The 15,824-nt window shown below is 40.0% G+C and overlaps 1 protein-coding gene across 1 annotated transcript; it reads left to right on the plus strand.

The window, feature by feature from the left end:
* The first annotated feature begins 504 nt into the window (after positions 1–504).
* On the plus strand, positions 505–15,310 carry KLHL28 (kelch like family member 28). The gene is made up of 5 exons (XM_063290595.1): positions 505–625; positions 3,678–4,576; positions 6,166–6,609; positions 8,855–9,063; positions 11,090–15,310. Exons 2-5 carry the CDS (start codon positions 3,678–3,680, stop codon positions 11,251–11,253), a joined length of 1,716 nt encoding a protein of 571 aa, XP_063146665.1. The 5' UTR covers positions 505–625; the 3' UTR covers positions 11,254–15,310.
* Positions 15,311–15,824: the final 514 nt, after the last annotated feature.

The raw sequence follows: 15,824 nt of genomic DNA on the forward strand, positions 1-15,824 counted from the left end.
GGCTGCCCCGCCAGCCCGCCCCGAGGCCGCCGCCGCCGCCGCCGGGCCCCTCACAGGGGAGCATCGCCGTCTCCAGGGAAACGCGTCACCGCCGCTATCGCCACCTCCTTCGCCGCCTCAGTCACGACGGAGGCATCATTGCGCGTGCGCACAAAGCCCAGCGGGGGAGCAGAACCACAGCGCCTGTCAATCGCTCCACAGAAAACGCAGAGGACGAGCCACGAAGGGCGGGAACAATGCTCACGCGGGACGCGTGTGCGGACGTTCGTGGAGCGCCTCGGTGTGCAATACGCGCCGGGATATGTAGTCCAGTCCCTCACGAAACCGAGCAAGGGACAGGGCTAGGAACTTAGATGCTGCTATAATTATCTACACCCACGGTTGTTTTGTTCTGTTTAAAATGTGAACTTCTATCTGGTAGTAATGCAGCCACCCCATGCATGGCGAAAAGGCTGCCGGGCAGCGAAACTTTGGAGGAGGAGTCTGTGGGTCGTTAGCGGAAGTGACGCACCACAGCCGTCGCCTCTTTCTCTCCTCCTCTTCCGCTGTGTCTGGCTGTGTTGTTGTGCCTGAGAGGAGCCCGCTGAGGCCCCCGCCCGGACTGGGCTGCAGTCACGAAAGTCCGGTGAGTGCCCCCCGCAAGGTTTACTGTGAGGGAGTGACCGAAATGGGGGGACATTGGACTGGAAAGAGCCTGGCTGGGGGTCTAATGATTTCGATAAGAAATCAGCATAATATGATAGGAAGGTTGGAAGGGATGACTTTGGTTGAGGAGGGCCTTGTTTCTCTCCGTTCCTCGCCTACTTCGCAAATGGGTGTGAGATGGGCATTTGTTAAAACATTTGGGCTCTTCCTCAGGCAGGTTAAGATAACTTTGTCATCTCTCCATCCTCGCCCCCATCCCCCGTGTTATACCTCCGAGAATAAAAATCCCCTTCGTTTTTCCTCTTCGCTGGCACTTCACTCTTCCTCTGTCTCTGCATTAACTTTTACCAAACTATTTTCATGTCTACCCAACATGGAGGTTGGAGATGATAGCAGTTGTGGGTCATGTTGAGGAAAATTGTTCTGCCTCAGCTAAGATGCATGACTCTCTTTTGACCCTTTTTCTTTATTAATATAATTAAAACAGTGAGACATTGGAATAGCTCCTCATGACCAAGTTTCTCCATCCTGCTTTTACCTCCTTTCTATTTTTTCCCTAGCCTAAAACCTAGAGTTGTAGTGTTTCAGTCATTGCTAACCATAGTATTGGGAAGTTAGCCAGCAGTTGGTGTTGCTAGACCTGAATGCAAGAATGGGAAATGATTGGCTTGGTTCTCAAGGGAATTTGTAGCAATTTCTGTAGTCACCTCTATCTGGTATGTTTGTCTTGAGACTAGAATAATGGTGTTAAAGCTAAGTGGCTGTGGTTGTTGGGGCCTACTGGTTCCAGGGCTATGTCATCTTTGGTGCTGGATGGGGTTGCACTACCCCAGACAAACCCAGTGCGCAGTCTGGGGGTCCTCTTGACTCACGACTCCTGCTCGATGAGCAGGTGGCAGTCGTGCCTAGGAGGGCCTCTGCACAGCTTTGTCTTGTGCACCAGTTGCACCCATTCCTTGATCCGCAGGCTCTGCTTACAGTCACTCATGCCCTATTGAACTACTGCAATGCACTCTACATGGGGCTGCCCTTGAAGAGTATCCAGAAGCTTTAGCTGGTACAGATGCAGCAGCGTGGGCAGTTATATGTGTTCTGAGAACAGCACATGTTACATTTCTGCTCTGTGGGCTGCATTGGTTGCCAGTCTGCTTCTGGGTCCAATTCAAGGTGCTGGTTCTGACCTTTAAAGCCCTTCATGGCATGGGGATGGGTAATCTGAGGGACCGCCTCTCCCTGGTTACATCAGCCTGCCTCATCAGATCTTGCATAGAAGGCATGTTTGTTTGTTGGTTGGTTTATGTATGTATGTATATTGCGGACACCATTGGCTAGGGACTTAAATTTGGTGGGTCCCAGGGGACGTGCCTTCTCTGCTGTGGCATCCACCTTATGGAACATCCTTCCCCCTGAGATTAGAACTGCTCCATCCCTTTTGATATTCTGAAAGGCCCTCAGGATCTGGTTATGTGATCAGGCCTGGGGCTCCCAGGGAACTGGAGACTTGCTTAGGTGGCTTCATTGTTGAGGGGGCCATTTTTATCGTACCTCGTTTGGTAGGATCAAAAACATCTTTGGTTTTTTATGATATTTATGATAGGTTTTTATATTTTTATCTGCTGTTATATTAATTGTTTTTATCAGATTGTTTCAAGCCTCCCAGAGTCACCTCTAGTGAGATGAGCAGCTATATAAATTGGGTTAATAAAATAAATAAATAAAATTTGCCTTGGACTGAGGGTATCATGATAAAATGTACAGGCTGTAAATTGCTGGTTTTCAAATGTAGGGGTGGATTTTAACTTTTTTTTTTTTTTTTTTGTATAATGTAGGGACCTGTGGTGGTTCTAGAGAGTTCACTTTTTACCAGTTCTTGTAATAAGGCTTTTCAAAGTAATCAGTGCCAGAAATGAGTGAGCATGCCATAGCCATAAAGGTTCATGGACCCCAAAGCAAAGCACTTAGAGTTTGTGTAAAGTTTTAAGATTTGACACTGAAAAGTTGTGGCCCTTGTCATCCCCATAACAGAAACAGTACTTCAGTGAGTCCCTGACTACGTGTTTGCTTTTCTGTACCCTCTGAAGCAGCTCTTTAGAATCTTATTCAAAGCACTGACCAGCCACATGAAGCACATAAGCTGAGCAGTATAAGATAGAGAATATATACCCATCCTACAGTTACCATCTTATTGCATCTTTGGGCAGGCTTGTTATTTTCTGCTTCATGATAGTAATGTTTCGGTCTCAGATTTTTTATTTAAGTCCAACTCATGTTTCTTATCAATTGTTATTCAGACACAGCATCAGTAAATCATTGAAACTAAAAAGCAGCATGATAAATAACCTCACACACAAACACACACACACTAAGAAAAAAATATAATTTGGGAATGTATACGCATATTTGCAGTTTTAAGGAGAAATATGAAAATCTCTTTTTAATACATTTTCAGTATTTCTGTCCAAAAAGACAGGCAGAGATACTGATACGAATTGAAAAGGATAAAAAAGCTCAGTGATTCTTTAAAAAATAGGAATGGTTCGAAACAAAATGCAAAGAGCATAATCTGAAGACATTCATAATCTAGAGAGAGGCTGTTCCATAATGTTGGTACTATGTCGGAAAAGCAGCACTTTGTGGCTCTGACACCATTCACTTCATAGAAATGGGATATCATGTGTAGCTTCCGCAAGACAGCTTCCTTGGATGAGCTGAATCTGGTTGGAGTAGGTAGTCTTGGAAGTACATAGGTGCCAAGCCATATAAGTCAAACTGGAAATCTATTGGTAACCAACGTAGGGTCCACAAAAGAGGTGTAACATGACTGTAGCGGCTAATGCCGTTCAACAAGCAGACCGCTCCATTTTGGACCAGCCACAGTTTCTGAGAGGTCTTCAAAGCTGCCCTATGTAGAATACATTGCATTGTGCTGGGGGCATGAATCCTTGAATTGCTTTATACGTATCTATCAAAAGTATTTTAGTTGAAAATTTATGGAAGTGTGTTTTGTTTTAAGTTTAGTTTTTTTTTAACAGATGGACCAGTCATCTCCAACCTATATGATTGCTAATTTAATTCCCTTGCACTCAGAGCAACTCTTGCAAGGCCTGAACCTACTCCGTCAGCACCATGAACTCTGCGATGTCATCCTTCGTGTTGGAGAAGCCAAGATCCATGCCCATAAAGTTGTGCTTGCTAGCATCAGCCCATATTTCAAAGCCATGTTCAGTGGCAATCTCTCTGAGAAAGAGAACTCAGAGGTGGAATTCCAGTGCATTGCGGAAGCGGCTCTGCAGGCCATAGTGGAATATGCCTATACAGGGACTGTATTCATATCACAGGACACTGTGGAATCGCTTCTGCCTGCTGCCAATCTCTTGCAAATCAAGCTTGTGCTGAAAGAATGTTGTACCTTTTTGGAAAGCCAGCTGGATCCTGGCAACTGCATTGGGATTTCCCGTTTCGCAGAGACATATGGCTGCCATGATCTTTACGCAGCTGCCAATAAATATATTTGTCAGAACTTTGAAGATGTTTGTCAAACAGAAGAGTTCTTTGAACTTACCCATTCTGAGCTGGATGAAATTGTTTCCAATGACTGCTTGAATGTAGTTACGGAGGAAATGGTTTTTTATGCACTGGAATCTTGGATCAAATATGATGTGCAGAAGCGTCAGAAATTTCTGGCACAGCTGCTTCATTGTGTACGGTTGCCTCTGTTGAGTGTCAAATTTCTCACAAGGCTTTATGAAGCCAATCATCTCATTCGTGATGACCACACCTGTAAACACCTGTTGAATGAAGCCCTGAAGTACCATTTCATGCCTGAACACAGGCTTTCATATCAGACTGTACTAACTACACGTCCTCGCTGCCCTCCTAAAGTGCTCTGTGCGGTGGGAGGAAAAGCTGGACTCTTTGCTTGTTTGGAAAGGTGAGAAATAACAGCCACAAGAACCACAACAACAACAACTAAAAAAAAACTGGGTTTGAGCAGGTTTGTCTTGCTAATCTCTTCTGTTCACAAGTCAAGGTAGCTAGCAGTGGAGCCCACCCCTGCGGAAAATTGGATGATAAGAGTTTTTGACAACCTTCAGTTGCTTGTTGTGCTATAGTACAAGAAGGGGAATAGTCTGGGATGGAAAAGCCTCAGAAAATCAGATTATTGACCAGGGTGTTATAAGTTGCAAAGTTCTTCATTTTGTTGTTCTTACTGTCACAGCCCTATAAGAATCATTAGCATTCTTTTAGTCCAGGAATATATTTATATCGTAATCATATGAATCTAATAATTTATCCTGTTTATTTAAAAAGCAGAGAGATTTCGCAGGGTTTTTTTCACAATTAAGCATAAAATGATGGTACAAATGAGATCAAAACTGAGCTGCAAATCTAAATTCCATTCTGTTAGAAGTACGAATGGCCTTATTATTTTTGTTTGTCAAATATCAGAGCTCTTACTATAACAACAGAAATATGGCGAGGTTGGATAGCCTGTGATCAGTCTCATTTCCTTAAATTGCTAACTGTAAAATTTATGACTGAGCTCATATTTGGAAAGATGACAACCTACCGGAGGCTCTTCTCCCCCTACCTCACCTTTTAAGGGCTATATTTTACTTGACTACATTCTCTCCAAATATTGAGTAGTAGTCACTTTTATAGTAATATCACTGTGGAATGAGTACTGCTACTTGGTAAATACCCTTTCTTCCTGGGAATGCTTGCCCTCAGACCATTCTAAAGGTTTAGGAGATCTTACAGAATAGATTTTTTTTTGTATGAATTGCTTATATATTGAATTTAACCTACTGTTGCAGCAGCAGTAATTGAAAGACTATGAAGGATAGATGAGAAACCAGCTAGGATGTTTTCACTCTCCAAACTTTGCCCATTAAACAGAATCTAAGTTCAGGTGAGCAATATTTTCATTAAAGAGGTGAGCTGTTTTTCAAACAATAAAGCTCTGCTTTGGTAGACTTTGAGTGATATAAAGTGTCCTGCTGCAAGGAAGATTTTGTGAAGGAATCCCCCATATATTCTCAGAGGAAATAATGATTGCATTCTTATTTTAGTTTCATATTAATGTTGCAATTAAAATTAGTTTAAGATTTCTTATCCTGATTTTCTTTCCAATTCTTACAATTTAGGGTCTGGATTCATACCTCACACTGAGCAGTGGTTTGTATATGATTAGTTTGATGAATTTACCACAGAGATCACACATAACTGTTAAGCCATCAACTATTATTTACAAGCCATAATGACTTGGTTTGCACAAGGCATTAAGCCCAAATCAAAACATGAATTCAGTCCCAATGTTTTTGTGTGTAGGAGTGCTCCCTCGGTCTATTTAGAAGATGGCTCTATATCAAGCAGCTCTAACCAGCAATTTCTTTTTTTTAACAGCACCTCTTGAATGAGGAGATATAGGTTAAAAGTATTTACATTCCATTTTGGGTAGTGGCTTTTGATATGTTGGCATTCCATTTTGCCTCATGACTTTTTTTTTCCCTCCTCCAGTGTTGAAATGTATTTTCCTAAGAATGACTCCTGGATAGGCTTGGCACCTCTGAGTGTTCCTCGCTATGAATTTGGAGTCTGTGCCCTTGATCAGAAGATCTATGTAATAGGAGGAATTGCAACCCATATGTGTCAAGGCATCAATTATCGGAAGCATGAAAGCTCTGTGGAATGCTGGGACCCTGATACAAACACTTGGACATCTGTGGAGAGTATGAATGAGAGCCGAAGTACTCTGGGAGTAGCAGTTCTGTCACGAGAAATCTATGCTTTGGGGGGTTATGATGGGCAGTCCTACCTGCAGTCAGTGGAGAAGTATATTCCAAAGGTGAAGGAGTGGCAGCCTGTTGCACCAATGAACAAAACCAGGAGTTGCTTTGCTGCAGCCATTTTAGATGGAATGATTTATGCCATTGGGGGCTATGGTCCAGCTCATATGAACAGGCAAGTGTATATTTAAACTTGGTGGTGGGGGAATATATATATACATACACACAAATATATATATAACTCTATAAATGATATTATATAGAGTTATAAACATAACTCTATAAATGATATTATATGCAGGACTGTCTACCATATTATTAATTATTCCCAGTGTGCCTTGTTAATTCATGCTTTAGGTGATTTGTCCAAGGAATTCCCTGTGATTGTTTGTTAAAATTGTAATTGTGTTTTTCTTCAAAACTTGGGAGGAAGAAATTGTATGTTTAGTTAGGATTTAAATCATCTTGTAGCTAGAAAGAGGCTTAGAAATGTGCTTGAACCATTTATTGGTCATGTGCATGCCAAGCTTTGATTCTACCTAAATTCTCACTTTATGAGAGCTCCTGTTTGATGACGCAAGAATAGTTATCTAATAGTCAAGCTTTGTAGGGCAACATAGTTTCAGCAGATGGTGGTTATGTTTCTGAGATACACTGAAATGTGAAGTAGCCACATTTTATGCTAGCATGTTGTGTAAATGCACTCGTGGCTAGGTCACTGTTCAGTGTGCTGTGTTAACCCAATTTTCTGAAGTATAAGGGAAACAATGGTTAAATTAACCATGGATAAGAGTATAATGTGAACACAGTCTAGGAATTTTTTTCCTATATCTGTGTTGGTTTAAATTGGAGTGAGAATTCCCCAGGTTAGACCCATATAAAATTAGAGTCCAAGTTATCAACTATGGTTTTTATGTCATTTAACTCTAGCCCAATCCATTCTGCAGACTTTCAGTAGGCAATCTTCATTGAAAAAAAAAACTTAAATCAGAAGTATTATCCTGGAGTTAAAATTGTTCTAAAACTTAATCAAAACTTGGCTATATAAAGAACATCACAAACATGGAACAACACTGCTGCAGGCAGATGTTCATCTCTTTTCCTGATTGGTGGAAAAATAGCTTCACAGTCATCTAGCAGAACTTAAATTAGCATGTGATTTGTATGTGGTTAGTACAAAGAAATCTTGGAAGTTCTTGAAGGAAATGTAGAACCTCGAGCATTGTCCTGATTTATGGCCTGTTTGGAAGAAGAAAGGTTTGTGTTTCCCAAACGCAAAGGGGTTTTTTTTGGCAGGGGGTGGTGTTTGCCAGCAGTATAAACAGACTGGAGGCTGCTTATTTTCTTTTGTTCAGGTATAACATTAGCTAGCTGAACTATTTTTGAGACCAAGAGAGTACTAAGAGCTAAAGTAATAACTCATATTTGTACTACTTTCTTGATAAATCATCTGATTTTCTAGGACCAGTCCTATATGGATTTTTAGCCCAGAGGTTATAGATCTTGGCTTAAATGCCTGTTACTATTTCTTGCTACTCCTGGCCTATTCCTCTTTTCTTCAAGGTATGTGAAGATCACTTGGAAAGGAAAAAGGGTAGTTTATTTTCATTCCTTCTGGACTTTTGTAGAAGCCCAGTGAAGAGGCATGCAGAGAAATGCACTGTTCTTTTCCTTGGAGTTTTGCAGTTCACTGAAAATTTGCAGGAGGGGAGGACAAAAGAAGTTTGTGGTGGATGTGAATGCAGAGGTGATTCTTTCTGGTAATCTAGGGAATGGATTTATAGAATCCTATCCATGACCAACTGGCCAGTGGTGATGAATACAGAGCAAAACTAGGCAGACCTGTTTGCTTGAGCTAAATCAAACAGGGCAGGTGCAAAATTTTCATGGCCTTACACTGCTGCTGGCAAATATTTGAGTCTCTTTACCTTACTGTCCTATCTTTGCTACCTGTTTACATTGTTCGTTATTTCTGTTTCACACTTCGTTTTCTATACAGTATGTGGAAATGTTTGCAGTATTTTAATCATCAAAAAGACTCACAACCCAATCCCATTAAATGAGGGTGGGGGGGTTATATGATATTGTGGCTAGATGCAATATTCCCTTTACCCCTCAGTTGCATAATTGTCTTACATCCATTGATTTAAAAATTAGTTGCTTCTTTTTGTGCCTTAAGCCATATTCAATCATTTATCCCCTTTTGATCTATGATTTCCACCTTGACTGTAGAGTTTTTATGTGCTATCAAAATATCTTGACTATAACTGTTGTATTATGGAATATCTCAAGAGGCCATTGAAGCTGCATTCATGTGGGAATCACAGCATGCTGGTTATCCCTCATGAATGCAGTTACAGTAGTGTCTTGGAGTAATCAGTGAAAACTCATTAAATACTGTTGTTTGTTTTCATCTGCAGTATGGAACGTTATGATCCCAACAAGGACTCCTGGGAAACAGTTGCACCAATGGCAGACAAGAGAATAAACTTTGGTGTTGGGGTTATGCTAGGCTTCATTTTTGTAGTTGGTGGGCATAATGGTGTTTCTCACTTGTCCAGCGTTGAGCGGTATGATCCACACCAAAACCAGTGGACTCTTTGTTGTCCAATGAAGGAACCCAGAACAGGTAATAAGCTTTTCAGTAGCTGCTCCTGTTCAGCTAAATTTTGCTGTTCTTTTTTTCATGTGACTTTGAGAGTAATTAAGTCTTACCTTGAACAAATTCACCATCACTAAGTTCTCCCTTACCATGCCATTTCTATGCAAATAGGATATCAGGTAAGAATATCCTAAAGGGCTATTCAACTGTCTTTTCCTAAAAGAAACTTATCCTTGCTGTGGTAGACCAAAGAATCTTGGAAAAAGGAAGAGAGATTTCCTTGAATAGCATTAATATCATCAGTAATTTAGGACACAAGTAGGCAAACTATTTACAACCAATGACTGCATTTCTTTTTCTTTTTTTTTTCCTCCGAAGGTGAAAGAGACATGGGGATTATATTAATAAAGATGGTGGGCATCAAAACTTTGGCCCATTTAGGGTTTTGGAGAGTTTTTTTTTTTTTTAAACATAAAATAAGTTAGTTAAGACTAGTTTCATAGGAATAAGGACTTCAGCATGGAAGATACAGCTCCATGTCTATTTTAGATTTAGAGGCTTTGGTGAGTGAGTGATCCTAGAAATTATGAGCAGGTGGGGAGCATGCCCCTTTTAATTCTTCTAGATCTTTCAGCAGCTTTTGCTTTCAGTATTGAAATTGTAGTGAACCTTAGGTCAGCACGCTAGCCATATTATCATTGAGATATGGTCAGTGAATAGAAGAAATTTGGTTTACTGGGCCACAGATCCTGATTTTTCTCCCTGTTGTCACTTGGGGTCACTTCAGCTTGCTGTGAATGTTTTCTTACAAGGGCACTTTCAGCAGTTCATATATATGGGGGGGGGGGTGGCCACTCAGAGGTTTGGTAGTGAATGTAGCTCACATGTGCATGGGGGAGGGTACCTTTTACCAACACAGGAGGGTCAGTTTTTCATTTTCTGATAGCTTAAGTTGAGCATGATTTTTTTTTTTTTGGAGTACTGATTTGGGACTTGATTCTACAAACAGTTTCTTTTGTTTGTGGCCTTTAAAGTTTTCTCACTTGTGTTATAAAGAATTACATTAAAATATGCCTCATAACAACAGTGAACTATGAAAGGCCTGTTTGTTTGTTTTTTCCTCCTGAACTGAATGGACCCAACTTGGCCTTCATGACCTCCCTTTAATTGGGCCCTAGAGAATGTGGCTATTTCAACTCTTGTTCTCAAGGATAAACTGTTGCTTTTTTCTTCTGTTAAAGCTCTTTATGAGACTAAAAGCATAACCTCCTTGTGGGGAGACTAAAAGAGTCCCTCCTTGTGGGGGAGATGGGCGGTGATAAATTTGATAGATAGATAGATAAATAAAAAACAAACAAACAAACCTGGAGGTCTAGAATTTGTTCCAGAAAGCATTTTCTGCCCGTTCCATTCATGATGTTAGAATAATACAAATAGAAGAGAAGATTTGTAGTTTGGGATTGAACTGCGGAGTCCTTGGTGTTCTCTGAGCTTGGTTTTCTTCTTGCAGATATTTCGTTACCTGACTAGGTAACATCTTCAGTGCTAGAAGAGAGTGGGGTTTGCTCTTTGTTTTTATACAGTAGCTTGTCCTGTCACTGTTCGTGGGGGTGTTGTTTTCTCCTTGGTAGTTCCTTGGTAGAATTATATTTGGCCATTTCTAGTTCTGAGTTTCCTGTGTGATTGCCTTTTGCTAGGCTGCATGATAGGGGAGGGCGGTGAAGAGATGAGTTGAAGCAAGAATGTAATAATGTTCCTCCCTTCCTTCAAGAAGAAATCTGACCTTCAGACATTTTCCACCCTCCACATTATGGCATTCATTATCATTATATTATTAGGTTTTTATCCTGCCTTTTTTATACATAACTGAAGGTGGTGTATAACATACGTAATACTCCTACCTCCTATTTTCCTCACAGCAACTGCAAGCACTTTAACACTTATTTAAATTGTGGTTGTTGTTTTTTTTCAGTTTGTATCTCTTCTCTGTGAAAAGGACTTGACATTGTAACATTCAATATACAAATATGTTTTCTTTTTTCTTCCCCAATAGGAGTTGGTGCGGCTGTAATTGATACCAATCTTTATGTAGTTGGTGGACACTCAGGGTCATCTTATCTTAATACTGTACAGAAATATGACCCTATATCTGATAACTGGCTGGACACTGCTGGTATGATGTACTGTCGATGCAATTTTGGCTTGACTGCACTTTGAAGAAGAATATATCTGAGGACTCAACAAGCACTGAAGATACCCAGCCTGTACAGAACAGAAGCTGAATTTCTTCAAGACGGGAGAAAGGAGAGACAGCTTAAGTATAATGCAAACAGGTGAACCCCAAATAAGAATTGGATATTGTTGATAGGAAAGAAATGGAAGGAGGGGATGTGGAATTGTGTTTCCAATGGGGATACAAATTGCATACTGTTACTGATCTGAAATAATTTATCTTGATACAAGAAGCACTGTGTTGCCTGCAGTAGGCATAGAAACTCCCAGACTCAGAGCTTTGATCTTCTTTATCTTCCTGTGACTGGCATAGGTATTATTGCTCAAGGGTTGGGATCATTTGAGTGTATTGCACAATCTTACTAGATGTCTGTCTCCATCTTTACATAGAGACCATGATTGCTTCACAATTTTTTATGAACAGTTAAAGGGCTGCCTTTTCCCTCCACCCACTACACAGGTTTTGTAAATATCTGATACTGTAATCTGTTTATCTGCACTTAATACACCTCCTCCCTTTTGGGGGGAAACTTGCTGGAGGATATGAATGGATAGCTATTTTCAGCTTAATGCACTTAAAGTTTTATTTTTATCCTTATACTATTTGGACCTGCCTGTACATCTAAAACATAACTCTTCTCACCCTTTATCTGAAGATCTATAGCTTACAATCTGATAAAGAGAGAAAACCCATGTTGCTTGGGTTACCGAAATAATGCATATCCCAGCACATGTGTCAATGTTCCAAAAAGAAATATCTTCCCACTTCTGTGCATAAATCTGTGGTACGTAGCCCACATCTGACTTCAAAGAATGTACAACCAAATTTTCAGGGTGTGTACTGACTTTGACATGGTGCTAAACAATTAGATCGTTGAGATTGCTAGAAATTGTAAGACCAAGTCCCACTAAAATAAGAGGGATTAATTTTCAAATAAATATGTACAGCATTGGACTAAGGTGAAATATTGATTAAAGTAATACATTTTCTTCATTTGGTGATCTGCAGGATGTGTAATGAATGATGCCAGACTAAAATATGAAGGACTCTTTACTTATTTTTCTTCTCGCTGCCTCTGAGAATGTTCAAACTTTTCTTGTGCTAAGAAGAATGTTAGGAGAAATGAGCATGTTTGGAGAAATCAAACCTGAACAGATTAGAGAATGAAGGGAGTATTTATTATTTGATGAGCGTGTTTGGAGAAATCAAACCTGGACAGATTAGAGAATGAAGGAAGTATTTATTATTTGATGAGCATGTTTGGAGAAATCAAACCTGAACAGATTAGAGAATGAAGGGAGTATTTATTATTTCCTGATAGATAGTTCTTTTCCTTAAAAAATGAATTAGGCAACACCTAGTAGTGGATATTTATCTCACTGCACTCTTCAGCAGCAGTCCCTCCAAATGTTGCTTTGAGGTATCCTTCAACTCAGCAGAACTTTTTTGGTAGTGGTTGGTTTGTTCTGTAACAGGACAGTTCCTCTAATAAATTGAAATCTAGTCATCAATAGGTCATCCTGAAACTCACTGTTAGGTTCTGAGACTGAAGCATGAGCCTGTATTTTAATACTATTTCACATAGATAACGGAAACTGTTTCTGCAGGTTTCTATTTCAGGCATTTTTCAGTGTATATTTCTGCTTTGTCAAAGGAGTTGTACTTAAATTTACTCCTGTCTGCCTTTTCCCCCTTTGAAAATACATTTCTTCTCATCTCCCTTTAGCATGACTTTTGGTAGTATTCACAAACATGCAATAATAAGATGTGTGGCTGCCTTGTATTTTGAGCCTTTTACTTCTGTCTTCATAAAAGGGGAGATTATGGACTAGTGCTCTGTAATAAGAATGGCAGCTAACCAAGCTGCAAAGGCTCTTCTTCTTCCATAAGCTAATCAATGTTCTAATTAAAACCAGAAGAGCACACTTCTTAAAATACTTAACATCACTTTTCTACCAACACTTGAACATGTTATCAAATCCTAAAAGTCTTGTTTAGGTATTTGTAGAGTTCAGCAGAGTTTTGAAGCAACTTAACTGATGCAACAAGCAATTTCTAATATGCTAGTTGATACCTGTTATGCAGCAATAATAGCATAATGCAACATTTACATTGATTATTTTTTATGCATGGAATTGTGCACTTAGGACACTCATTCATTTCAGTCAAACTCATTTGAGAGATCTGGACTCTGAAGAAAGCAACAGTTTGGGACAATAGAAGCACTTGCTTGTTGTGGATCAGCAGCTATTCAGTTTCAATTCATGAAAGTGCATGGTTAAATTGTTCTGTGTCCTAGGTCTCTCTCCAAGCTGCCTTTGAATTTAGAAAAAATATACTGATACCTAATAGGTGTTTAAGAAGGTACTCACGTAGTGAGATTCTGGGAATAGAAAGAACAGTTCTGAACAGTGAGTGAGAGAAAAGTGGTCATGGAGTGGAGAATGGTAAAAAATGTTTCTGTAGCTGAAGGACTTAAGAAGAGTTTGCCTGGTTATCTGCCTTGTTCGTGGCATGTTTTGCAGAGCATCCACTCAAGCTGTTTTGGTAGGCTGATCCGAACATGAGAGTTAAGGATATTTTTTCCTTTTGTTTTAAAAAAGGAGTCCAGACCATGACAACATTTGATATTCTTCAGCCCTTTTGGGTGATGGCATGTACCCAGTAGGAAGTCAGTTAATACAGCACTTTTTGTGTTATTAGTAATCTCCAGGTAGTTTGAGGGTGGTCCTTGTTGTGCAGTTCAGATAAGGACACTGCTGATTTATTTGAGTCTAGCATGAGTCTGCAGGGAGATTTGGTTGGTTGATTTTTAATGATGTAGACCATCTGTATTAAAAACAAATTAAGGCACAAATAGCTATTTTAGTCAAGATCAGATTAATTGCAGATTAATTCACTAGTGCAGTAGACACTGTCGTCGTAGCAAATACAGGGAATAATATATTTAAATAAACTCACCATAGTCGCTTCTGTGTTATTTTGCCATTCACTGAATTGCTCAAGCGTAGACAAATTGGACGACCAATTTCAACATTTGTAGGCTGCAATAAGCTTATTATAGTTCAGCTATGGAGAAGGCCTTTTCCTAAAATAGTACCTACCTTAACATCCAGTTCCACAAAACCATTCAAGTGGCTTATTTAATGATTAAGCAAAAGCACTTTACAATTTCCTGGCTGCTTATTTTCAGGCTTTTCTTTTGTTTGGAAAAATAATAGTTAAACCCACAGCTTTGTACGTAAGTTAGATAGGGCAGCATTATATACATATGTAATACCCCCCGTTTGAAAGGACAGCTCCAGAACCAGACAAATGTTTCCAGTGTGAGCATCTATTGTTACAGAAGAATTTATCTTCTCATAATATATCTATCCATTCATGATAAATGAATAATTATGAGAGAGAAATTAGCCCTCAGCCCTTGGCTAGCTCTTCTCTTCTCTTCTCTTCGGGCAGGGAATAGGAAATGATATAGAAGGGTTCCTGGATATATGTCAACCAGAGTGTAAGATTGGGGCATTCTAGTGGGTAAGGATTTTTGTTACATGGCAAACCTAGGCAGCCTTCTATTTCCTTTTTTTTCTTCTACCCCATCTACGAAGGTTCATTCGTTAACTCCTTCCATTGTATGAAAGAATATGAACTCTCCTACATGCCTTAAATCCCTTTTCATTCATAAAAGAACTGAGAAATAAGTCCTTTCTTTGCCTTACATGCTATGCTGTGCTTTCACCTCTCTGACCCAATGCCAAGCCTTCCTGCACTGTAGTTTTCAGTAGGATTCTGGCCTGCATAAAGGGATTTTCTGTGGATGTTATCAGACAGGCAATAGTGTTTATGTTTGCATTCTTCTACCAGCAGAGTTTCATGTTCTTTCTCTCTCTGCCATCTTTCTTTACAAAGGTGGTAGCTGAGTGGGAAACCACTCAATAATTTCTTCCCTTTTGTTTGCTAAATGTGGTCATGTTTCATTGTTCTTGCTACAGTATTTCATTTGAATGTGCACTGTTTACTAAATAAATTTATGAAAGCAAAAAAGTTCAGTTGTAATTTTTTAACTTGATTATCTTCACCTTTAAATATCATAGATAAACCAGGAATATTCTTTAGTAAACACACTTTTATTTCCAATATGCTAAGCCAAGTCAGGCAGTAATCATGGATAACGTACTTGCCTGACCCTGCAGCACCACATGACATGGCAGTCAGCTGCAGGTTGCCAGTTGCCCTTGATTTTGCTCAGTATGTGACACATTTATATTGGCTGCCTAGCTGACAGTTTGTTTTGGGGACGTATTGAGAGATGCCTAGAGCGCCGCTGGAGGAAGACAAAGACTGAATTCGACCGAACACAGGTAAAAGCCGCCATTAAGGCCTACCTTGTGGCGATAAAAGCGGCAAAATGTCAATATTTCTCCGCTCTTATTGCGTCTGCAGAATGCCACCTGATGGCCCTGTTTAAAATCACTCGATCCCTTTTGAGGAAGGTGGGTTCAGTGACCCACCTACAGGGCCGTGTGAATGAATTTGCTGAGCATCTGCAGGACAAAAT

Source organism: Candoia aspera, chromosome 1, assembly GCF_035149785.1.
Source record: "Candoia aspera isolate rCanAsp1 chromosome 1, rCanAsp1.hap2, whole genome shotgun sequence".
Taxonomy (NCBI): domain Eukaryota; kingdom Metazoa; phylum Chordata; class Lepidosauria; order Squamata; family Boidae; genus Candoia; species Candoia aspera.

What these genes read in the sequence shown, in the direction of transcription:
- KLHL28 (XM_063290595.1), top strand. Translation starts at nt 3,678, where the DNA reads ATGGACCAGTCATCTCCAACCTATATGATTGCTAATTTAATTCCCTTG. An exon ending in GGTCCAGCTCATATGAACAG is followed by an intron (nt 6,610 to 8,854) that starts GCAAGTGTATAT and finishes TTTCATCTGCAG; the next exon opens with TATGGAACGTTATGATCCCA. An exon ending in AATGAAGGAACCCAGAACAG is followed by an intron (nt 9,064 to 11,089) that starts GTAATAAGCTTT and finishes CTTCCCCAATAG; the next exon opens with GAGTTGGTGCGGCTGTAATT.